The sequence below is a fragment of the Sinohyriopsis cumingii genome, chromosome 2 (genome assembly GCF_028554795.1).
Source record: "Sinohyriopsis cumingii isolate HCF-2022 chromosome 2, ASM2855479v2, whole genome shotgun sequence".
Classification (NCBI taxonomy): domain Eukaryota; kingdom Metazoa; phylum Mollusca; class Bivalvia; order Unionida; family Unionidae; genus Sinohyriopsis; species Sinohyriopsis cumingii.
The window spans coordinates 154,795,720-154,823,501 of record NC_142962.1 but is presented as its reverse complement, the minus strand read 5'-3'; the positions used below and the strand labels follow the sequence as shown (position 1 = coordinate 154,823,501).

General features: G+C 34.6%; 1 protein-coding gene across 1 annotated transcript; it reads right to left on the bottom strand.

Annotated features, from left to right (window-relative positions):
• Positions 1-3,620: 3,620 nt before the first annotated feature.
• Positions 3,621-26,713, bottom strand: LOC149806148 (chitinase-3-like protein 1). The gene is made up of 12 exons (XM_089937392.1): positions 26,586-26,713; positions 25,063-25,182; positions 24,578-24,761; positions 17,650-17,833; positions 15,737-15,989; positions 13,441-13,565; positions 12,740-12,863; positions 11,003-11,188; positions 9,486-9,605; positions 9,072-9,229; positions 6,714-6,799; positions 3,621-4,106 (listed from the first exon to the last, which is right to left on the bottom strand). Exons 1-12 carry the CDS (start codon positions 26,652-26,654, stop codon positions 3,913-3,915), a joined length of 1,803 nt encoding a protein of 600 aa, XP_089793518.1. The 5' UTR covers positions 26,655-26,713; the 3' UTR covers positions 3,621-3,912.
• Between the last annotated feature and the right edge of the window lie 1,069 nt (positions 26,714-27,782).

Sequence of the window (27,782 nt, the reverse complement as noted above, 5' to 3'; positions counted from 1 at the left end):
AGGCACAACTAAGTTGATTGAATGATTGACAACATGATATATCAGTGCCCACCCTTCATCAGCGGGTACTCCGGGTGGTCTCCAATGTCTTATAAGGAGCCCATCTTTCACAAAATTACAAGCTGGTATTTGTGTGGACTGATGTTTGGTAATTGCCCTCTGACACACACATGCTATCTCTAGATCCATTTCCTGTTCGTGTTCAATGAGCGTTTATTGTCACCCTGATTAGAATAAAGAGAATGATTAGTAAAACGATCATCACAGTGATTGATCAATAACAGGAGCCAATTTGACTTCATCACAAAAAACAATACATATGTCAGGAAAAGAATTAATTTTCTGATCAACATTTTTCTCAGGAATTCTCTTTCCTATATCCTTAGTAACTGATCTTGCAGGATAAAGTCCAGGGATTTCAACTGGAACAGGATAAACATGTTTTATCCAAACAAACCTTGTCAGTTACAAGTGGATTACACAATCGTATCTCCAGCTAGTTCTTTCGTCGTCGGTATCAGTCCGTCTCCAAGCCTTTTCCGATAAGAACATTTGCAATGTACAATCTGCATATCGCCCTTGCCACAGTACTGAAACTACTCTTCTAAAAGTAGTTAATGACATTCTCTCTTCGTTGGATAGCGGAAAGATTACAGTCCTCAACCTCCTTGATTTGTCTGCAGCATTTGACACAATAGACCATGATATATTACTTCACCCTCTCCAGTATGTATTTAGCATTCATGATACAGCCTTACTGTGGTTCAAGTCCTACTTGATCAACAGGACACAAATTCTATCTGCAAATGGAATACACTCCAGCCCAGTTGATCTATGTTGTGGTATTCCATAGGGGTCTGTTCTTGTACCTGTTCTCTTCATTCTGTACACTCAGTCGCCCTCAAGTGTGATAGATCATCATCCAGTGTCTCAACAATTGTACGCTGATGACACCCAAATATACAAATCTAGCCACCCAACTGAAGTTGATGCTACCATCCAAGGTGTAGAGAGGAGCATTACTGATGTGAAATCATGGATGACATGTAACAAGCTGCAGATGAATGATGATAAAACTGATGCCATTCTGATCACAACACAAAGACTTTCTCATTCACATCCTTTACCTCAAACAATAAATATCAGCAACACCAACATTAAATTCACACGATCAGTACGAAACCTAGGTGTTACACTGGACAGTACTCTCACATTGCACCAGCATGTCATGAACATATGCAAGGCTACTACATCTTGAGCTGAGACGCATCAGCTCAATTCGCAAATATCTTTCAGTTGATGCCACTAAAACACTTGTGTGTTCATTAGTACTTTCAAGACTGGACTATTGTAACTCAGTTATGTCTGGTTCATCTCAATATCTACTCCAGAAACTTCAAAAAGTTGAAAACACAGCTGCTCGGATCATACTTAGAGTACCACGATCAGAGCACACCTCCCCGCTGCTCTGTACCCCACACTGGCTATCCATTCGATCCAGAATCAAACACAAAATTTGTTCTCTGTGCTACGTTTCACTGTCGGACTCTAGTCCAACATACCTATCCGATCTCACCCATGTTACAATAGTCCAGTCTTGAAAGTACACTGGCTATCCATTCGATCCAGAATCAAACACAAAATGCGTTCTCTGTGCTACGTTTCACTGACGGACTCTAGTTAAACATACCTATCCCACCTTACCCATGTGTACACACCAGCAAGATACTTACGCTCCTCTTCTGACAATCGTCTACTCATTATTCCAACTATGAAAACAAAGTCATATGGACAGTGTTCTTTTGCATACCAGGGCCCAGCAACGTGGAATGAATTGCCAACTGAACTTAGACACAAAGACACAGTGATCACATTCAAGAGAGCTCTCAAAACTCACTTATTTCGACTGCAAGAACAAACTTAAAGACCTAATAATGTTTCCTACCTGAAATATTCTCAGCATGTTTTTTATTTTTCAGTGTTTTTATAATTTCATGGTGTTTGTTTTTGTAATAATATTATTATATGTTTTTTTATCTTATAGGTGTTATCTAACGTTGTAAAGCGCTTAGAGCTTCTAAAAATTAGGCGCTATACAAAGTCCTCATTATTATTATTATTATTATTATTATTATTATTTTGAATTCGGTGTAGCATACAAGGCACCATTAATAAGCCAGGCTATATATTTAGTCACCGAACAGTTCTCTACTAACAAAATATTTAGCTTCGTTCTCAATCAAGACGGAAATGTTTCACCTGATAACTTGGCAATTAGGAAGCATTACCAAACACAGAAAGCATATGATTTACTTTTTTCACTTAGAAGAAGGACTGGATAAAAAAAACAAGAAATTTCGTGGTGTTCAAACAACGTTTTGTGTTTAATTTGAAGGGATGGGTATATTTGTATGTCAGTTTGATATCTTGACGTATAAAATAGAAATGGATATCCTGACTGATTTTATGCAAAGTCATAAGAGAGAATACTGTAGTGGTCCTCTCTTCCTAAATACTTCGTTATTACAATATTTTGCCACGAAGTTAATATAATTTTATAATAGATTTAGAAATTATTATTATTTAGCATTGAATTATCTTGCTAATTCTTAGCATATCAATATGTACTGATGTTTAAATATATCAATTCTTGTCGGTAAGTTCTGATTTTATCATAAAACAAAAAAAATCTGGAAGTTTCATTAGAGTATCAATATAAAGCAATTAGCATGCATGGAGAAGTTCAGAATATATGCTGGTAGAAGTTTCACCTACATCCAGGTTCCCTAAAGTACTACAACATTTTGCTTTATTATCATACAAATGTCCAATTATCTGCTTTTATCAAGGACGAATTTTAAAATTTGTACCCTATCTTTTTTCTTCAATTTATCATATTCTTATCCATGCGTTGGTCGGAAAATGTAAATATTTTCAATGAGTAACAACTAAGTTCTTGCAGCAATGCCAAGAAAACACATTACCATTGTTTTTGTCACTTAGTGTATAAAATAATATACCTTCTAAAGTATTATTATATCAAAAAGTCAAAAAATAATTTATCTGCTGCCATGGCGTGTTCTCTTCATGCCTTCTGTCATCATTTCCTCTGTAATAAATAATTGTCTGTGTTGTGATGATTCCTATTAGACTCTTAGGGTAGATGTAATTAGAATATTTTGTGATATAAGTTTTGAGAAAGCACAATAGGAACACCCCCGGTTCTTTCGGTCAATTTACCAAAACATTCAGCGATGTTCAGATTATGATTAATGTATGAATCTCACCTGAAGATGTTTCCAACAGTCGGAAACAGGACTATTTCTGTCAAGTACACAATTATTCTTAATCATACACAGTTTCATAGTTCTGTTTTAGCTGACATTGTTGTCGTTCATTTTTATGAATCATCTGAAAAGTTGACATATTCTTAATACATGACAATTCTGATCATGATAGTGTAATATTTGTTATTTTGAAATAAATAATGTCAGGTGGTAAACAAACATATACTGTATTCTTTAGATGCAATGTCAACAACATGGAAAGAAAAGAAAAGTAAGAAACATATCAATGTTATTCACCGTTTTAATTCTCATAGAATACAAGTGTACAATTCGAATCCACAACATTCACTACAGAATTGTATTAACTGCATTAGATACTTTGTATCTACATTTTATATGTACAGTTCCTTTTAAGATCTGTTAGAAATTACTGGATGAGCTAAATTATTAAGTTTGATTTAAAATAAAAAATATTAAGGCACATATTCCATGGATCTGAACTAGACTTGAAAGCCTTGGTAACAGACCAATACAGTCTATTTCGTCGAGAGACTTTTTACTTATTATGAAAGAACAACTAGTCACGAAACGTTATAGATTGCTCTTGATTGGTCGAGAAAAGGGTTTACGGTCGACATCCAGGTATGTTGTAAATGTGATCACAGGTTTTGGATATGGTACTGAAGCCCGTTCCGGCAGGGCATGTGTACTCGTACACGTAGCCGTTGGAACAATAATAGTAATTTTGGCAACTCGTTGGATGTGCATGTATGCCGTCAGATTTATCGGTGCAGAAGTTGAGGCCTCCCGCCGATGGCCCTGTAATGAAAAATGAATGTTATCATCTACATGTTCAAACTTAATAAATTAAAATGAATTTTTCTTTAAATTACATGAAAATATTCCCCTTACTTTGTCTTATCACAGAAGTCATAGTTTACTGGGTGAAAACCGCAGGCTTTCAATAACCATGTAACGACCGAATTATGAAGCATAGTTCATTCATCAGAAAATATCTTGAATAGTCTCAACATCAGTGGCATAAAGCATGCAGTGAATTATATGACTTCCCTTACTACTAGTATGCAATAGACAGCTATCATGTTGAGAGTAACCTATCACGATACACAATGTACAGTTATGAATAAAGACAGTGAATAAATGTAGTTAATGTAACGTCAAACTGCCCTGTGGCAAAGGTCATCCTATGTAGGATGCAATTATAAAGATGGAACGGTACTATATTGTCATAACCGTAACAGTAATAATTAACCGATATTAGTAAAATGTTAAAAAATATAGGTCAAGGTTATCGTTTTGCTTGTTAGAGTGTATTACTAATATGGATGCATCTACTGAAGCTTTATAGACCCAAGAAATGAAGCTTAACTAAAAGATGTCAACATAAACACTGTAGCATGAACTTCAGGTGACAGAGAACGTGCTGTGCAACATGGGTTGAGTAAATTTTCAGGATGTATCCCCCTCACCTAATTTCATGGTTTAAGACCACAATGTGTACATATGGCCTACCACAAACGCAAGGATCCCACAGTTTAAAGTTAAAACTTTAACAAAACCAATAAAAGATGAAATAAATTGCCTAAAATAATGTACATGAAATGTACAATTTACCTAAATGATTAAAGCGTTCAATACGAGCAATAATTACCTACATTTACAATAAGGACGCAGTGCCCATATAGATGCATTCCCTTACAAACTGTTATGATTCTTCATACAGACCATAAAACATGTAACCATGAGCTAAACACTAAATGATAACTTGTAGAATGTGAGATGAAAGTCACAGTGGCCTATTTTGTAAGGTGTGATACTAATCGAGATGCATACAGTCATTTAGTATAATGATTCTAACATCAGATTTATAACACAAAACACGATCCAAGTCAGAGACGTAAAAAGTATGGGACTCGGTGACTTACAGTTGTGATGACAGTGTAGTACTCCAAACGATGAGACCTCTCACTAAACTTATTGACTGCAGGTTAACAGTATGTGCAAGTGTGCAAGACGACTGTGTGGTTATGAGTTAGACATACAAACTTTACCTAAGCCAGTAAAATGAAGATTACATTCACCGTCTTTTATAAGTATACAATCATCCAGTTTAATTATTTTAGCATCAACAGTATAAACACAAAATTAAATCTGGGTCAAAGAACATGAAATATGGTGACCTACGTTCGTTATGTAATTGTTGCACACTTCAAAATGCATCCACCCGTGAAGTTTAATGACTCCAAATTTAACAATATTTGTACAGGATGCACAAAGTGTATGTGGTCATGAACTAACAGCAAACGTTAACTTCAGTCCGTAAACGGTAAAATTTAAGTCACAGTGACCCTCTTCTGCTGTACGTCTGTGTTACAAACTAAGATGCATACTACTATAGAGCTGATGATTCTAGCAAAATCATAAGAGAGAAAAAACTGAAAACACACGATTTAACTGTAGTCAGATAAGATTCAAATTAGAGGTCACCGTGACCTGTTTGGTGATGATGGTTTAGACCTTATCAGAACGCAGATCTTAGTCAAGTTGCGTGATTTAACGTATTACATTATGTATACTCAGTTTGAAAAGACTTTATATTCATGAGCTAAATGCTAGATAAACCAAAGCCAGTAAAACGTAAAAGACTAGTGCGGGGTGGTGTGTGGGAGTGTGTGGGGCACACCAATAGCTCCCCTCTACTTTGTAGTGGCGAGCTAATGAGATAAATGGGGCATTTGCTGCTGAAGAAGTTACTAATGGTGGGTGGTTGTTATTGAAAGAAGGCAGATCTTGTAGAAAAATTACAAAGCACAAACAACTTTTCTTATAGGCAATGCATGCAGTTTATAAATAATGTCTTTACGAGTCACCATACTAACAATGCTAAGAAAAGTCAAACATTTACGAGGTTAATATATTCTTATAATTAAATATAATCATGTGATGTGTGAAGGCAGACTATTGATGATTGGTATCAATTTATTGAAAACCGTGTTGGTTTTGGGAGTTATTAGAGAGTTTTTCTTCAGAAATGGGAAAAATGAACAACATGTTCTCTAAATGAATAGCGTATATATGCAGTCTATCAAGACGGACAATTTGAGAAATTTGCATTAGTCGTCCTGAACAAATTTGCTCTCTGGGAGGTTTGTATCAGATTAAATATGAAAAGATGACGGCGAAAAAGTTTTGGAAAACATATTGGGACAAAGTTTAACTGACTGATTTAAAAATGGACCGAGTGAAGGGCTGGCTAAAACAAGTACGGAATTTACAAAAATGAAACAACCGTATAGAACAATATAATCAATTATTGAATTGATGGAGCAAAAAGACATATGTATACAGTTTTTGTATCAAAATAGTTCCAATTCTAAAATTTGTAGGAAATTTTGAACTACTTACTACCTGGTGCTTGCGTTGATTTAACATCTTGTACAGTGGGTCTTTTTGTAGATTGGCCCTGAGTTTGATTTGGTCGAGTCCAAGTTCTGAGAATACAATGAACAATAAGAAGGTATTATTACTTTTATGTCAAGTTCACATAAGTCTCAACTAATTCCAACACAGTTGTCCCGATTGTAACCCAAACATCTTTGGGAGATCCATGCAAAGTCCAGGTCATGTTTCCGGTGTATTTCTCGCTGGGATATGTAAAGAATCTTACCACATAGTTTACAGGAAAGTGAATCTATATATAGACTCAATATGCAAGTTATACCAAGAGTTTAAGGGTATTCAAAATGCTATCTGAAAACTGGCTTATACGTTTTCCATTTATACATGATCTTGACATTTGCCTTGATTGGACAAGATGTTGCAAGAAAAACCAGCAAATACCACCGATTCGTGAGAGGTGTAGATACCATACTCAAGAAAATACAATTTTATAAAATGACATCTTTGATGAGATCTTCAGTACCATTTCATAATTTTAATATTTCACATGTTCGTAACCATGTTATGGCTTCACGCTTGACATACAAATAACATTCGCTGTTCGTGGATGTAATTCTCGCCTCATCACACAACAGTTTTGTTCATTTTGTATTTTGTAATACTATAGGAATACCAAAACATTTGAACTTCTTTATTTGTTTGCTTCGGTTTCTACGTATGCATTGAAGCGTGCCACCCCCACCTCCACGGCCTGGATTCGTTACACACATTTCATAAAGTATTCTTTAATTTCTGAAAAGTCTGCATGATTTTGGCATATTCGATTATGCGAAGCATTATGGATGGCAAGATCAGGACGTGCAATATCATGATTATGTCATATTCCATTATTCTAAGCATTATGGGTGGCAAGATCAGGACGTGCAATATCATGATTATGTCATATTCCATTATGCTAAGCATTATGGGTGGCAAGATCAGGACATACTATATCATGATTATGTAATATTCCATTATACTAAGCATTATGGGTGGCAAGATCAGGACGTACTATATCATGATTATGTCATATTCGATTATACTAAGCATTATGGATGACAAGATCAGGACATACTATATCATGATTATGTCATATTCGATTATGCTAAGCATAATGGATGGCAAGATCAGGACGTGCAATATCATGATTATGTCATATTCCATTATACTAAGCATTATGGATGGCAAGATCAGGACGTGCAATATCATGATTATGTCATATTCCATTATACTAAGCATTATGGGTGGCTAGATCAGGACGTGCAATATCATGATTATGTCATATTCCATTATACTAAGCATTACGGATGGCAACATCAGGACGTGCAATATCATGATTAAGTCATATTCGATTATACTAAGCATTATGGGTGTCTAGATCAGAACGTGCAATATCATGCACGGAGATTTATTCATGGTTGTAATTTACTATTCTTTAAAATTTCAAAATACGACACAATGTTATAGCTATATTTGGAAATAACACAGAAATATATTTTAAAAAATTATTTATAATAAGTAACTATTTATCCACATTCTTTTTATTAAAATGTATGTATGTATGTATGTATGGATGTATGTATGTATGTGGAGGAATTCATAATTCTAAGATAGAAAATTTAAAAGCATATTCTTAATGTGAGAAAAGTTAGTGAATAATAATTTAATTAATTACAGACATTGCTAATTTACAACTCACAAATGGTATCCACAAATATGTACCAATACCAATTACTAAAGGGTTTTGTGACAATATAATGTTATTTAAGATTCGTATCGATGGATAATAGATAATGCTAATGGTTAATCATTCTGGTGGAAACAATTCCATAATGAGATGATGTTCCACGAGATTAATTTACAAATGCGTGGAATAATAGTTGGTGCTGTACCAGAAAAAGACCAATAATAGGAAAGCCAAATTTAGATACAGCAAATAGTTTTAGTATTGCACCATATAAAGTAGAAGGAAAAGACGTTCAGCTAAGATATAATAACAAAAGACTATCCACAAGTAATCAATGCATGCGTAAGAAAAATACTATTACACAGACTTTGATATAAAACAAGATTTTGCTTAAACATGATATGAAAGAAATTTAAAGTTATTTAGCTAATACTTAGCAGATGTTAGTTTGTCATGGTCAAGTTTTCTGCGTTTTTCTTTTTATGAAAAAAGACGAGAGATAACACTGACAGCAACTCTAAACGACACTGGTCCTGCTTCTAGCAACCTTTGCAACTATTGAAAATCTCCATCTAGAGCTAAATTTGGACAATTAAAAAAAACAACAACATAAAAACCCAAATACAACAAACACTTACGGTGGCGGTGTAACTATGTGTATAGTCGACTGGCCAAGAGCGTTGTTAATGGCAGTCAATAGAGGGTACTTGCCCTGACCGCATACGTTGGTGAAATCATCCAAATCAAGTGCCCAAACCATAATTCCGCCAAAACCATTTTGCTTGATCCAATCAACCTAAAAATGTATATGTATATGGAATCAAACATCTGCTACAATCAACCATAATGTTTGAAACATATTCTTGTATAAAATCCTTTAATTATTGCTGTATTTATCCTGCTTACAAAAATACATTAATGCTTCTTATGTGGTGAAAATTGCATAAAATGCAAGTGTCATAATTCCTTTTTGTTGTTTTCAGTCCTTAGCAGCGTTTGATTGACAAATATTTGAAGGCTACAATATAAAAACAAATCGAGAAACATCTAACCTTGATTTTTAGACTAGCAGGGTTGTCATACCCGATCCACTGATCGCCTTTTACCATATATGGCACTTGCTGATCATTTATGTAGCGTGTTTGGCCCCCAGATGCTATCATCTGGCAAATCTGAAACGGAGAGAAACACGTGCAGCTGGAGAGAGAGAGTGAGAGAGAGAGAGAGAGAGTATGTCACAATGATTTGACTGGAAAAATGTATAACCCTTTAGATCCAAAATTTAACTTAAACACAATTGTTTTTGTTTTAATTCATGAAGTGTTTGGACTTTCTCTCTCTCTCTCTCTCTCTCTCTTTAAAACTAATAAATTATATTTGTATCTCAAACGTGGATACGATTAAAGCAAAGAAGAGATTTAGACAGGAACTAGCATGACGACGTGAAAAGAAGTCTGGCTATGAAGGACTGTACTGGATAGCTGGGAGTGAATGAATATAAAGAGAGAGTCTAGAACAATATATTAAAAGGAAGAGAGATGCAATGAAAATTACAATGAGAAAGACACTGGATGCGAAGGAAGAAATTCAAATTAGGAGATGCGAAAATGTGAACGAAAAAATTGAAGAGGAAGAAAAAGGAGGAATGTGGAGCTTGTAAAGAAGATAATGAATGATGGTGAAGGAGCAAACGAGGAGAAGAAAGAAAAGAAAATGATAGAAAATGAAAAATGATTAACAAAAATAGGAAGTAAAAGGATGACTGAAGCAGAAACAGACGACCAGAAGAAGAAATCAAAGCATCATATAAGCAAAGCAAGCATTATGAAGCAATTTCACTACGCATCAGATGGTGATATAAGTGTTAATGGCGATAATGAAAGTGAACAATATTAAGCATATTGCTGAAGTAGAGTTGAATATCTACTTTGCTTTAGTAGTAAAACTTTCAATATAAACGTATATTGTCTAGTAATATAGTTTTGTATTGAACTAAATACAGAACGGATTCCATGGCCAGCAAATGATTGAAAACAAAATTTTGATTTCAGTTTTTTGTTTTAAATAATTTGATCAGCATTAAAATCAACAATAATTAGAAGAATCATGAACAAATTAATTTACAAACGGACAGACAGACATTTAAAGTTTTCATTAAGGATAGTCAACATTTTTCAAAATGTATGAGACAAAAAGATATTTTCCAGATGACGCTTAATTCTGATATATTTATCTTACTTGACATGTGTCACCCTTCCTTGGATTATCCTTTTACATGATTGTTTAAACAATAAAAACTGATTTCATTCAATTTTGACCAATTTACAAAAGACATGATGCATTTTATACATACATGTCTCAAAGTGTATACCAGGAATACAATATTTATATGCAACAGACTAATAACGTGTTTCAACATATCTATCGAAATGACTGACATGTTAAAACATATCTATTAGAAAGACTGACAATATAGTCATCTGACCGAAAAGATGATTGACACATTTTTGAAGGAATATGTCTGAAGAATAGTGACACAAATTTATGGGAAAGCTATACCAAATCCAACCTCATAGTATGACAGGAATCCAACTTCCCTGGTGAACTGTCCCGCTACTCCCGCCCCTCTAGCAGAGGCCATTACGTCACTTTCAGAAGGGATCGATAGTGTAAAAGATCGGCCATACAGGCCCAGTCCGATATTCAACTTGTGCTTTGGGCAACCGGTCTGGTGCCAATAATTTGATGCCCAAGCCTGAAACGCAAACAAAGCAATTATATATCGTGTTAAATGTAAGAGGAGGGGCTTGGGGTTAAATTATTGTCTTTTGAAAGAGAAGATTATAGTCAGTGAAGTATGTTTCCTGTATTGAGCAAATTTGACTATAAAATGACTAGCTTTTCTTGATTGAGAATTCGACAAAGTTAAAATTTACCACAAAGCAAATTTATTTAAAATGAAAGCTTTCTTTTTAACTAAGATCATTTTCATTTTCTTATACTCCAAATGGTTGCATACCGTCTAAAAGTAATTATAGTGGAAAAGTTAATAATAAGTTTGTTGTTCGAAACGGTCCAAAACAGTTGATAAATTTGATACTATCGTTTTCGCAGAAATCAGCAGCAAATCAGATAAGATGCAATATGGTGTGCATCAAAGTGCAGATTATACTAATTTCAGAAGGCATGTCGGTCATTTCGGCGAAATTGTTTCTAAAATCAATATTAAAAAATTACACATTAGCCTAAGAAGGCGGTAATCGCAGACTGGTACATAATACAAGTGTTTCATGATTATTTATACCAAGGATTATGTACTGACATGCTGGCATTATTACGAGGTCATGTGATTTCAGTCTACATTGCATTCGGAATTTTTTATGAGGTTCCATGTGCATTGATTCATTATTATGGCAATTGAATGTATAGGATTTGCACTGGGGAACTGCGCACTGCTATCACGAGTCACTAGGAATGTAATGTTTAATACACTTATAAAGGATACAGCACTAACCCGTTCAATTACAGGTATCATGCAACTATTTTAATTGAATCTATGCTATCATACAAGTTAATTTCAAAGGTAAAAAATTCTTGACTAATCCGTTCTGTCCCTTAATATGCAAAACATTTCCCGACACTTACAATTGTAAAGAAAACATATTGTTCAGCAGAACATTAATTAATAAGCTTTTGGCCTCTTCAAAATATTCGGTCAAAATTTATACAAGCATTGTACTAGGGTATTATAATAGAGATATAAACATCTGCCAATGTTTGACCCAGTACGAAAGTATTTAGCCATCAATCCGAGCTTGTAGCACGCTAAAAAATTAAGGACAAATATACACCATTTATTTTTACTCGCGATGTGGGAGCGACGGCAAAACCACGTTGCGTTATTTATCATATTTACCAAGGACGCATGCATGTGACTAAAGTTAGGTTTCATTTACAATTTCTGTTTGAAAGGTAATCTGATCTGTACACTGTTGTTTATCGATATACGAATTTTCTTATACATTTGAAATCCGATCGGGACAAAACTGACAACAAAACAAATATCCCAACTTAATGTTATCCCACATTTGTTGAACATAAAATCAATATTCCTGCTTTAAACAGATTAACAAATAACTTCTTCTCTGCCTCGCTCTCCGGAGCTGTTTGTTTAAAATTTCTTTCTTTATAAACCCAACAGACAATTGAATATATGGAAGCCTTTAAACTGTTTAAAAAGCTATTACTGTTACCCGACTGTCTGCCTTAAAACTTTTCATGCTTGATAGATAGAATCCTGACTCACAAGGTTAAGGTAGAGCCTATCCCCGGTTTCCCCGGCATGAGCAAACAGCGGGCTATTATGTCCTGTACGATCCTCCCAGCTTCCGTGTAGGTCATAGGTCATGACACTTATAAAGTCTAAATATCTGAAACGAAAAGACTACAATACATATTTTGTTTGTGTCTGTTTGCGAGAGAGAGAGAGAGAGAGAGAGAGAGAGAGAGAGAATTAATGCCTTGAAGTGGTGAAATTTTAATCATGTCTCGTTATTTCAAAACGTGTGACGCCTAATACTTGTCGAGTCAAATATATTATATACGTCTTATAACAGACCATGAAATAACGTTTCTTATCTATAATCCATACAAAATGTCTGTAAATATTATCAATTTCTATTCACCGATATCATATATAATAACACTTTCGTTCTACATCTTCTACGTATGTATACATAATTAGGACCAAGTCTGACTAAAAACCTCTTCCTAACAGAAACCATCTTTGTTAAACTCAATCTTCTATGTACTAAATCAAACGTGAAATTAGTCCATCCCTGAATTATATGTATGTACGTACGTATGTATGTATGTATGTATGTATGTATGTATGTATGTATGTATGTATGTATGTATGTATGTATGTTGATTTTATTTGTATGTCTACACTATATGCCAAGTGCAGGTGTTACACCAAGGCGGAGCCGTAGGTCTGTCATTACTCACCCACATATAGCAGGCACGTCGTATGCTGTATCTATTACAGCTTTCCCTGCAGCAACAGCTGCTGTCAGAAGAAGAGGCTGTTTTCCAGTCTGACGGGCATCTTCATCAAATACTCTTTTCAATTCCTATAAAAAAAATATTTCATTATTAGGAAACGGAAACGGAAATTGTCGTTACAGAATTGTTTATATTGCCAAAGTTTTGGCAGATAGAAGAATTGTTACACACACAGAATCAGAAAAAAAAAAAACGCTTACCCATAGAGAATCAGAAATATTCATCAACCCCGAACCGAAGCCGTTCAAGACCTGAACATATCCAAATTCCCAACACAGAGTGTCCTTTTATTCTTTAGACAAGACGGAAGTCTACTGCACGTGGCAATATATATGTATAGCTCGAGTTTCTTGACAATATTGACCACAAAACGCTAATGACAATAATTCCATATGGTAATGTTTTACATTTTTGTATCTAAACCAATCATTGTATATCCCATATCGATCTGTACCATATTTATGTCACGTAATTACTTGATCACCCAAAAAATGATGTTACCTTTTTAGAGATGGGGCAACTGATTCAATCAAGGTTAAGTACCTTATCAAAGATTCATTCCAGAATTTGTCCCCTTTTTCGCAAGGCATACAAATTAAAGAAAACGTATTATCTGGTACTTCATTGCATGAACAAAATAAACGTGAATATATTAAGGTAAAATAAAAGAAAACAGAACTAGCATCCCTTGTCCTTATTTTGGTACCTTAATGATAGGGGGTGATTTTGGTTGAAGGGTATTTCACATTACCATGTAATGAGCATCTTTCAGAAGATTGTTTGCTCTGCATGACTCTTTTCACGCAATGAACTTGAGAGGTAAATTATGAAATCAGCAAACCGATTTTTCTTAAAATAGATTTTTTTAGGGAGGGATACTTCTACTTTTCAGAAAATAGCAGTGTCTACACTGTGAACACCGGGTGGTTCATTATATAAACCGGTACAATAGGTGTACTATGTGCTATTTCAAGTTCATTTGCGGAGCTCATCTACATTAGACATTGTAGATGATGCAAAATAAATGTCAGTCCAGGTAGATGGAAATTATATATGTGTATGTAAACTTTATTTACATTCATATAGCTGTAAAGCAGATAACTGAGATATCTACATTCACTTCTTTCATCGGTACCAGTAAACCTCAGAACCGATTCAAAGGCAATGCATACTGTTCGAGACGGGATTCCAAGTCAGACTCGTACAATATTTAGTCTAGCACCTATCATTATATCAAGAAATGCAACAACATGTTTTATACATCTTACTGTATTTTTAAAGATCAATCAGTCTGAAAATAACCTCATTTTTTCCGATTATATATATATATATGTGTGTGTGTGTGTGTGTGGTTGCTTATTTACAGTAAACTGAGCCATTATAAGTCGTTGTGTACTCAGTGACTAGTTTGCATGTTTGGACAACATGATATTATAATTTATGATAACACTAAAGTTATAATAACTGGACCAGCAGGATGACAATCAATTGTAATTTTACTTTTGGGACTACATCTGGAAAGTATTAGCCTAAAAATAATATTATTACAAATTTAGCTTGAGAGAACTGCGGCTACTACAGACATTCCCAACTCTAGGCGATCCTGGCCGAGTACCTGTTCAGAATATAGCTTTCTAGAGAAACAAATGGCTCAGAGACCTCGACTAATTACATTAATTTTCAAGTGCCTAAGCTGAATAAAAATAACTGATGAATACGTGATCTATTGTGTACTTTATCGTGTAAGTTGACGGCAATGAGCAGAAACAGTACACAGGGAGTCCCTGCAATAGAAACTGTACACAGGGAGTCCCTGCAATAGAAATTGTACACAGGCAGTCCCTGCAATATGCTTTTTTGGGCACAGACCTTTGAGTCTGAGAGCAATGTTGCTGTTTTATAGGAAGGTAATGCTTTGCTTTGGTTGGCAAATACAAACACCATATTAAATCCTGTATAAATAGATATTCATCTCAATAATAAAGATTATTAAAATTTGTTCTGAAGCCATCATATCATTGTATTGTACAGACAACGTTATGGCTGACCCTTTGCATATAAGTTTGCCAAATATGCGGGCAAAATGGATTTTAAAAAGAAATCTTTGTTGGTATTGTTAGTAAAATCAAGGATTTAAATTATATGTATTAATTTTCAAATACGACACAAGAGCAGAATGAATCCAAGAATTTCTTCCCCACTTTGAAATTTCCCCAGATGTGCATATTTCATAGATAACCTTAACAAGTTCCGTGAAACGTTGCTTATCCACCGGTGGACTTCCTCTGTTTGCCGGATACTCCCAGTCAAGGTCAAGACCATCGAAATTCCGGTCCCTGAGAAATTTCGCCGAAGTTACTGCAAATTCTCGACGTGAATCGGCCGTGGACACCATACTTGTAAACGGTTCGGAACCCATGTTCCAGCCACCAACAGCCAGCAAAGTTTTGATGGAGGGATTTTTGGACTTAACGGCATTGAATCTATCAAACCTGAAGAAGTAGTATAGAATATGTATTGGATTTTATGCATACATACATACATACATACATGCATACATGCACACACACACACACACACACACACACACACACACACACACACATACATATTGCCACATATTCAATATTAGTCATTTAATTAAAAGAATATGCAAAAACGCTGAATGGCTTGAGATATATGTGCACTGCATAAATTACTTCTTCGTTAACGGAGATATTAGACAATGGCTTAAGGCAATCGCTTGTTAATCTCATGTGGTATGTCATTGGGAAACAAAATCGCTTTGATATTTAATGGGCATCACCGACAGAGAATAAGGAAGCCTTATCATTACAGGTATGGAAAGTCACATTTTAAGGCACCATTTATTTTTACTCGTGATGTGAGGGCGACGGTAAAACCACGTTGCGTTATTTATCACACAGACACACAAGTGAACACAACAGTTTACACGTTTGGAACAATAAATGTTAGCATTTTGTAATAGTCAATACTATTATCCGTAATGACGAATTCCACATTAAAGACAAAGAACAAAATAACAGCATTTAATTACAATACCTATGACGGGGATCTGATACAGATGAAAAAGACGAATGAATTCGGATGCAGGTATCAGAACATTAGCGCCATACTGAATGCCAGACTGAGAAAACAATTAGGAGCTGACATTGCTGTACTATTTGCTATGACCTAGTTAATTATATTGTATCTTATGGCACCATATAGAGCTTCGTCGTATCATGCTTTACATCCGAGAAGGAAGGATATTAATGAATTTACATTGCCAGAAACGGTGGTGGAAACACCTACTGCCACTACTTGCTACTACTTATAATAATAATAATAATCATAATCATAATAATAATAATAATAATAATAATAACAAATTAGTATCTCTAGAGGACAAACAAGAAACTGATATGAAAGAAATTGATGCACGATCAGTTAAACAGAGCAGTTTTGGATTTGAGGTGTTGTTTTTTTCTTTTCTTTCTTCTCTTTCAGTCAAAGTCGCCACATTTTCCCATCGGTAGTAGCCACATTTGTCCTTATGATCACATTTGCTGTCAGTCCATCAATGATTTGACTGAAAGCACAGTAAAGTTTCTCAGTGAGTTAAAATGGCTGGCGAGTTTTGTGTTGACCTTGTTTCTGACATGATTTTTGTGATTGTTCATTCTATTCCTAAAGTCAACGGTTTATCAACATGTTGGCTGGCTTAAATAATGTGCGTTAGTACGTAAATGACGTTTATACAGGCAATATTGCCTGTAAGGACGCAAATCACGTGCCTGCTGACGCATATTAAACCATAGGTGATAGTTGTAAATGACTCATGTTGATGAGCTGTTAAACGTAGTAGTCTCGGGCAAATGCATGCTGACTAGACAACGTTCATCTTTAAAACTAATTACGGCCCTGTTTGCGGTCGGTGATTCGAGTACAACTGGACACGCAATGGATATTCTGTATGAGTTCTGTCTGTTCAGTTACAGACCATGGGTGGTTGTTTCAATACCTCGTTTAGACATACAGAGTGGACATCCCCATATATTTAATAAGATCACCTTCGTTACGTTGTATATTGACTTTTCCTTTGTGATCTATAGTACCACCATTGTTTCGTAGCATAAAAGAATTACTTACATGCCCTTCATCCAGCTAGTCGTTTCGTCGTTCCATTCAAAAGCCTGCAACTGATTGCTATTCAGCTTGGCGAAAGCGTAAATAATGTGAGAACAAAGACTGGGGTCTACGTCCTCTGGCATGAATTTTCCTTGCCCTGGGCGATACTGGGCCCAGTTCGAGTAGTAACATACTCTGTTGTATGCTGTAATAATAATAATAATAATAATAATAATAATAATAATAATAATAATAATAATAAATAAATAAATAAATAAATAAATAAATAAATAATCCATCTTTTAAAGTGGAAATGATTTATGACCACATTAGGTATCTAACACGGAGTATACTGGCATAGCTATTGAAAACCGAAGACAATCGCGTTACTTTCTCTTTGAAAGCTAAGGAATTTATGGAGACCAAATGAGTTGATAGTGGCAATTAGAAAGATGATTGTGATACACTTCAACAACAATTATTTATTTTACATAAAGAAACATTTTAAAATCTACCCGTACCATTGTGTTATCGATCAGCAGACACGCGACGACAAAATATTTAAGCTGATATAGCAGGATTGTCAGAGAAACAAAATCTTGTGTTAAATGATATTATTTGAGTTCCCGTCAGCGTTGTTGAGAGCGCGTTAACTATGGACAAAACTTCATGGATGGTAGGATACGCAATGACAATTCATTCATCGCAAGGATTAACCATCTCTGATACAAATGTGTGGATCGTCGATGGTCGTATCGAATGGTCAAAATTAGTTTATCTCGCAGTATCTCGAGTCAGGAGAATATCTCATTTGCGGAGAGTAATCATAGCCTTCACAAAAACTAATAATCAAATTCAGGAAAATAATGATGATATAGTAAGAACAAATATTAGTTATAAACAGTTGACAAAATAAAATCAGCGCGACTATAATCTCAATGTTGAATTTATCATGACGCTGAAACAACATCAAAATAATCATTGTGCAAGCTGTAACACAGTAATGTTGTGGCAGTATTCAAATAATAATCCAATGCAATTTACCATAGAATTAATAGCAGTCTTGGTCACACACGCGAAAATGTGATGCTGACCTCTCCTGAATGTAACCGACGTCGAGGTGCTAGTTTACAAAGGTTAATGCCGTGGTAATTGTGTGTCTTCAGAAATTACTTGTAATTGTCCACGTACAAATCTACGCTGAGGAGCTGTTGAATCTAGCCTGTAGATTGCAGGTCTACCAGTAGATCTTATCACGCTAGAACTTGTATGTGTCATCACACTCCAAATAGCATCAGGCGCTCTTATTTTACCATCTTCAAGTTCACCGGGCTCATGTCAATATCTTCCAGTAACATTACCCAATACTGGTTGTTTTGAAAAGTTATGTCGTTGTATTGGTATATGTTTCTTTGTAATCGGATTAACGGGTTTCATAGAAATTACACTAGTAATTTCATTACTTAATGCATCTATCACACTTGGTAATCTTTCACCCCATTCGCGAGATCTCATATCTTTCCGAACTATGTCCTTTGCATATTGATATACAAATAACCGCTCAGCAAGTGTTCGATTATATCGTTCAACAATTGCCTGATCACGATTAATTGTATCGTCTGATTTGGACATTATGTTTTGCATCAGAAATGATAGTGCACCAAGTAATTCCTTGCCAGGATCAACCGGAAGTAACTCTGGCCATCACCAGGGTCCTCGTTGATAAATTCGTTCAAAATCAGATACAACTTCAGCTGCTGTTTTAGTTGAAGGTGTTTCTACTTCCTTATACATATTTCTTGCAACGTCAACAACAGTTAACACGTATTTGTATGTACGTGATTGACATCTATCAATTTTGATAGTATCATGTAGTAAAAATAAAATATCTGCTTGATGAATTTAATTAGGAGTGCTGACATCACAATGTGCATGCTAAAAATTTTAGGTGGTGGTAGATACTGGGGCTATATTGCCTGTCGTGCTAACCAATTTACAGCAACATAACGTGTAACATTTGCTGCATCAGCGAGTTTACTAATCGCTGCTCTACCCGTCCAATACTGGGGTATAATTAATCGATTCCATTATTTTATAATAATTCGTTGTTTACCTTTCATCGCAGATCTTACCAACCATTTAGATAATGATTCTCTGAAAGATTTATCTTTTTATGAAATTTAACTTACGAATCAACTTGACATCTGCAATATGTCGTTGTTATAAATCTATATTTTTATAAGCTACATCATGAACGTGGCATGCTTGGTCAATTGCATTTATTGGATATTCTCCAGGTCTCGCTCGTCAAGTCGGATACCAAGTCGAGTTCCAGGACCACAATCATTATATCCTGGAAGATGATTTTGTCCTGGATATTTAGCCCGTTGGAGTTTCTGGTAATTTTCCTAATAACCACCTGTTTTCATACGAGATGAAATAAATTTATATTTATTTGTACATTTCACACAATATTATTATTACTGATTTTATCACCGATATCGATGAAGCCCCGTCTGTAGATGACCTTGATGGATTTATTAATTACTCTTGTAGATTACGATGATGTAATGATGGACAAACAATCAAATCCAGCTAGAATATTTTCTCGAGTCAGGCATGAAATCACCGATGATATATACGTTACTTAGCGATATACACAAATACCAAAAGTGACGAGAGATAACTCCAATCTTTTAGTTGTGTATAACGGAGTCGATACACATATTCTGCAAAATATTCATCAGACCTGGTGTTCAGGATATATGAACATAATTAAATTTAGAAACTTTTTTTTCAAAAGCACAATCTACTCCACACGGATTTATAACAATAAATTTACATGATCCTCGATCGCGATATCGTATAGGTCTTGATAAAATATCTGATTGAGAGACTGATATAATAATGATTTAATTACTCACACATTTATAGCAACAGAGAGGGTGCGACCACGAATAAGTGTCACGGTGGGTAAACGAAAACATTATACAAATTTTGAAGAGAAAAAAACACAGACGACTGCGATAAAGTAGCAAAATAAAGTGTACCAATTAGAGAAACTTTCGGTTTTAGTTAGAGGCTTCGTTTTCATTTTTCGTAGAAAACATTATTTTCCAAAAAGGGACCTTTCAGCAAGTGCTCTGTTCAACTTATCTGCTGTTTGTTTTGTATCCTCATTGTACTGCTGCAATACATGTATACTTCTGAAGTTATCACTTTGTCATATCGCCTGTATAATGTCCGTCCAAAGGCTAACATCGTACGCATTGATCTACCTGCATATTATGCACAGGACGATTTAGGTTGAGATGTTCTTAGTTGTGTGCGCGTTATAAGCGGGTGTGCGGTATGCCACCCTCACCCCCAAACAAACACATACGTGTGGCTGTCTCTCCTCTTTCACCTATAGACATACGTTCACGTGAAATCAAAATTGTAAATTCGAGATAAAGAAAGCGAAACGTTCATAAGGATTCAGATAATGACAGTAGGCACATGCTCTAGAAATGTAACATAAAACAGATTTGACATCGTAACAGTAATTCAAACTTTTGTTGTTGTATAACGTATTAAACATTATGCGAAGTTGCTAACCCCGAAATCAGGCAAATTACACAGACATTTTGTAATTAAATGCTGACGCAATGTGTGTGTTCCAGAAATCTTCTCGCCTACATGTAAAAAGAGCTTTTATTTCCCAAATTTACAAGTACATATGGGTTCGGCAGGATTGGTTTGACGAGATTAACAACTTTATTTAATGCATCAAAATTCATTACAGTAATTTTCATATTAAATATCAGCAGTTTATTTATATTTTGTTCAAGTTATTTTACAGGTGTGTAGTATGATGACCATGTATTTCTGATTTCAATTAGACTGATCGATGTTTAAAATTCACGATATGCCACAATACCGATGTCTGTTTATACAAGATACTTAAACTTATGCAATCAATTACACGTGACACAGGCATCATAAACAAATGATGTCAAAACGCCACCACGATGGTTGGCAAAGACAGTAACATGATTATGGTGATTTTCAATATGACTCTGACCTTTAATAAATGATTCAAATTCATTCTATAAATTTCATTCAGGAAGTTTTAGACAATATTTCCATAGATATGATCAATAAATCCGAGAATATTTATCCTGCATTTAACACTTCTTCACATGTTTCGACCCAATAAATGTCATGACTGCTATTGATGCTGCTGCTACTAACGCTTCAATGTAAAATGTATTCGATATTAACAATTCTATTTAAAGGGTTAACGAAAGTTTAACAGGATCTCAGAATGCATCAAACAATTGATATTTTGAGGAAATGTCATTGTCTTTCCTAAGCCATTATTTAATAACAGTTTTACATCGACCTATGACAGAGTATCTAAATTCTTTATCCATTTCGTGGCATATATCTACCCGGCATATTTGCCTCTCTCTCTCTCTCTCTCTCTCTCTCTCTCTCTCTCTCTCTCTCTCTCTCTCTCTCTCTCTCAATTTAAGATCATAGAGTCTGAAGAAGAAAAAAAAATTGGTTTCACTCGTCCAGGATAGGAATTTCTAATATATCAGAGAAATTTAAATTCACTTTTTCTTCTTCCCAGATTTTTTAGTTCCACATATTTTTGTAAAAAATCTTTAGTGAAACCAATAAGCTTTCAAAATGTCATTTAACGTGGAGAACGTTATTTTAAATCCTGCCCAGGAAGGATAGAGTCCCTGAAAAGGACGAGTTGCCTGAGATTTCAGGCAATATTATCTTTCTGACGCAACGCTTCTTTAACGAAGTAAAACATAAAGTATAGTTTGGTTATTTCTTTAGCGGAGAATTGTTTTACTTCTTAATAGTGCTTTGAGTTTGTTTAGTAACTCTGTATCTGATTGAAAAGGGAAACTAAAAGAATTGCAGTTAAAAACCAGATGGAATTAGATTTAAGACACCTTCATCTTCAGAGGAGACGCAAATACAAATCCGTAAGCAGAAATAGTAAAAGGACAAGGCCGGGGGGGGGGGTAAAGATAAACAGGGAAGAGAGGCAAAAGTATATGCAAAGAAAGAAAGATGAAAGATAAATGCAAATGAAACAAGAATAAATGCAATTTAGATTAAAATAATTATAAATGGCAAGCGGAATGCATATCCACTTACCCACAAGTTCCTGTTTTGACGTTACAATAACTATTTGGCTAGTACCTACTAATTAAGAAAGGGAAGTTGGATCAATATTTTCTTCATTTTCAGAAAATTACTGAAAATTTGCAATGGCCAAGATCATTAAACTTTATTATTACAAAGTGTACATATTGACAAAGCTCGTTAAGTCTACACTTCACTGTCGGTGCAACAATGTACTAATTATAATATGGTCAAGGAATGTAACTTCAAGGGAAAAACGTTTGAACCTGTGGCACATCACACAACAGCTAAGTTCATCTTGTATACCAAAGTGTATTTTGTAATGCTATAAAACATTTGAACTCATTTATTTCTTTGCTTAGGTTTCTTCGTTAGCATTAAAGCATGCCTCGATTCGTTACACACATTTCATAAAATATTCTTTAATTTCTGTAAAGTCTGCTTGATTATATCATAATCGATTATGCTAAGTATTATGGATGGCAAGAACAGAACGTGCAATATCATGATTATGTCATATTCCATTATACTAAGCATTATGGATGGCAAGATCAGGATGTGCAATATCATGATTATGTCATATTCGATAATACTAAACCTTATGGGTGGCAAGATCAGAATGTGCAATATCATGATTATGTCATATTCCATTATACTACGTATTATGGGTCGCAAGATCAGAATGTGCAATATCATGATTATGTCATATTCCATTATACTAAGCCTTATGGGTGGCAAGATCAGAAGGTGCAATATCATGATTATGTCATATTCGATTATACTAAGCATCATGGATGGCAAGATCAGGACGTGCAATATCATGATTATCTCATATTCCATTATACTAAGCACTATGGGTCGCAAGATCAGAATGTGCAATATCATGATTATGTCATATTCCATTATACTAAGCATTATGGGTGGCAAGATCAGAAGGTGCAATATCATGTTTATGTCATATTCAATTAAGCTAAGCATTATGGATGGCAAGATCAGGACGTGCAATATCATGATTATGTCATATTCGATGATACTAAGCATTATTTATGGCAAGATAAGGACGTGCAATATCATGCACGGGGACTTATTAGTGTTTGTAATTTACTATTCTTTAAAGTTTCAAAGCACGGCACAATTTTGTAGCTATATTTGGAAATAGCACAGAAATATATTTTAATAAATTCTTTATAATAAGTAACTATTTATCTACATTCTTTTATTAAAATAATGTATGCATGCATGTATGTATGTATGTATGTATGTATGTATGTATGTGGAGGAATTGAAAATTCTAAGATAGGAAATTTACAAATGCGTGGAATAATAATTGGTGCTGTACCAGAACAAATTGTAAGACCAATAATAGGAAAGGCAAAATTAGATACCTAAAATATTTATATTATTACATCATATAAAGTAGAACGAGAAGATATTAACCTAAAACATAATCCAAAAGACTTGAAACAATTATCCAATGGACGTATAAAGAAAAATACTGTTGCACGGACATTGATATTAAACAATGAAAGGAGATTTTGCTTGAACATGATATGAAAGAAAATTTAAAGTTCTTTAGTTAATATTTAGCGATGTTTTGTTAGCCTGCCATGATCAAGTTGCCTACGTTTTTCTTTTTATGAAAAAAGACGACATATATACACTGATAGCAACTATAAACAACACTGGCCCTGATTCATACGAACTTTGCAACTATTGCAAAAACACCAACTGGAGCTAAAGTTTGGATAGCTGTATAAAACAAAAAAAAATAAATATCAAAAACAAAACAAACACTTACGGTGGTCTTGTGACGATGTGCGCAGTCGGTGCTGTGTAACTATGTGTCTTGTCGAGTGGCCAAGAGCGTTGTTAATAGCAGTCAATAGAGGGTATTTGCCCTGACCGCATACGTTGGCAAAATCATCCAAATTAAGTGCCCAGACCATAATTCCACCAAAGTCATTTTGCTTGATCCACTCAACCTAAAAATTGATATGTATATGAAAGAAAATATCTGCCACAATCAACCATAACATTTGTATGCTGATGTGTTCGTCCTGCTAACAAAACAAAAATAAATTAATGCTTCTTATGTGGTGAAAATTGCCTACAATTTAGGTCTCTTAATTCATCTTTTCCAGGGCTTGGATAAACAGAAACGGAAATGATGATGTAATGATTCAGAAATTATTCAATTTCGCATTGTTTTCAGTGATTAACAGCATCTGATTGACATATATATTGAAGGGCAATAATTTAAAATAAGATCTTGACATATCAAACCTTGATTTGTAAACTGTCAGGGTTGTCATACACGATCAACTGATCGCCTTTTACCATATAAGGCACTTGCTGATCATTGATGTAGCGTGTTTGGCCCACAGATACTTTCATCTGGCAAATCTGAAACGGAAAATTAAACAAGTAGCTCAGAGAGAGAGAGAGAGAGAGGTCGTATTGAAATGACTGGAAAAAATGTTAAACCATTAAAATCCAAAGTTTTAACATAAGTACAATTGTTTTTGTTTTAATGCAGGGAGTTTTGGGACTTGCTTCTCTCTCTCTTTCGAACTAATAAATTATATTTTTCGCTCAAAGAAGGATGAAATTAAAGCAAGGAAGACGGTTAGTCAAGAACTAAGTAGAACGTGAAGAGAAGTCTGGTTATGAAGGAATGAGGCAGTCAAGAAAATACTGGATATCTGCGAGGTGAATGGATATAAACCAAAAGTTTAGAACAAAAAATTAAAAGGAAGAGAGGTGCAATAAAAGTTACAATGAGAAAGACACTGGATATAAAGGAAGAAATGCAAATTAAGAGATGCGAAAATGTGAAAGAAAAGTTTATAGAGAAAGAAGGAGGTAGGTGGAACTTGTAAAGTTGATAATGAATGATGGCGAATTAGCAAAAGAGGAAAAGATGCACAAAAATAGATCGCCAATAAAAAATGGTTACCAAAAATAGGAAGGAATATGATGAGTGAAGGAGAAAAAGAAGAAAAGAAGAAAAAGTCAAAACATCATATAAGTACAGCAAGCATTATGAAGTAATTTCACTACTCTTCGATCGATTATGCTAGGGTTAATGACGATAATGAATATGAACAATATTATGCCTATTGTTGATGAATCGTTGACTATCTACTTTGCTTTACTAGTAAATCTTTCAATATAAGGATATATTGTCCAGTAATATAGTTTTGTCTTTAACTAAATCCAACAAGGATTCCCTTGCCAGCAACTGATGAAAAGCGAAATTTTGATTTCAGTTGTTTGAAACTGTTAACATACAGTTTTAAGTAATTTGATCTGCATTAAAAGCAACAATGATTAGCAGAATCCGGAACAAATTAATCTTCAAACGGACAGACAGACAGACATTTAATGTTTTCATTAAGGATCGTCAACATTGTTCAAAATGTATGACACAGAAAGATATTTTCCAGATGACGTTTTATGCCTTCACATTTTCCTTACTTGACATCTGTCACCCTTCCTTATATCATCTTCTTAAATGATTATTTAAACAGTCAAAACTGATTTCATTCAATTTTGAACAATTGACAAAAGACATAATGTATTTTACGCATACATGTTTCAAAGTATATACCAGGATTATTATATTCCTATGCAACAGACTAATAACGTGTTTAAACATATTTATAAAAATGACTGACATGTTTAAACATATCTAATAGAATAACGGACACTAAAGTCATCTGACCCAAAGGATGATTGACACCTTTTTGAAGGAATATGGCTGAAGAATAGTGACACATTTATTCGAAAGCTACACCAAATCTAACCTCATAGTATGACAGGAATCCACCTTTCCTGGTGAAGTGTCCCGCTTCTCCCATCCTAGCGGAGGCCATTATGTCATTATTAGAAGGATTAGACAGTGTAAAAGATTGGCCATACAAGCCCAGTCCGATATTCAACTTGTTCTTTGGGCAACCGGTCTGGTGCCAATAATTTGATACCCAAGTCTGAAACGTAAACAAATCAATTAGATATCTGGTAAAATGGAAGAGGAGGGATCTGAGGTCAAATCATTTATTCTTTTGAAAGAGAAGGTAAGTTAGAAAAGTATATGTCCTGTATTGAGCAAATTTGATACACAATGACTAGCTTTTCTTGATTGAGAATTCGATAAAACTAAAATTTACTAAAAGCAACTTTATTAAAAATAAAAGCATTCTTTTTAAATTAAAGCAATTTCATTTTCTTATCCTCAAAAAGAAATCAGCAGCAAAATTAGCTAAGAAGCTGAATGATCTGCATCAATGTGCGGAGTATACTAATTTCAGAAGGCATTTCGGTCATTTCAATGACATTATTCCAAAAATCAATGAAAAAAAAATACGCCTAATTGGATTGAGTGACACGCTAACATTTGGAGCAGAACTTAATTATTGTCTCCTATTGGAGCCTGCAGGTATAGGTGGTCATCCAAATGACATTTCAGTTGCCTATAAAGGCGGTAATTGCAGACTGGTACATAATACAAGTGTTTCATGAGTATTTATACCAAGGATTATGTGCTGACACGCTTGCATGTCTACGAGGTCATGTGATGTCAATCTACATTAGATTCGGAATTTTTCATGAGGTTCCATGTGCATTGACTCATTATTATAGCATTTAAATGGTTAGGATTTGCATTGTGGAATTTGTGCAATACTATCACGTGTCATTAGGCATGTAACGTTTAATACACGTATAAATCATGCAACACTAACCCGTTCCATTACAAGTATCATGCAACTATTTTAATTCGTTCTATGATATCATACAAGTTACTTTAAAATAATAAAAATAAAAAACTCTACTAATTCGTTCTCTTCCTTAATATGTAGATCATTTCCTGGCACATACAATGGTAAAGAGAACATAATGTTCTTCCTCGTCCAAATGTTCGGTCACACTTTACACAAGCATTGTACTAGGGTACTACAATGAAGAACTATAAACAGCTTCCAATGTTTGACCAAGTTTGAAAG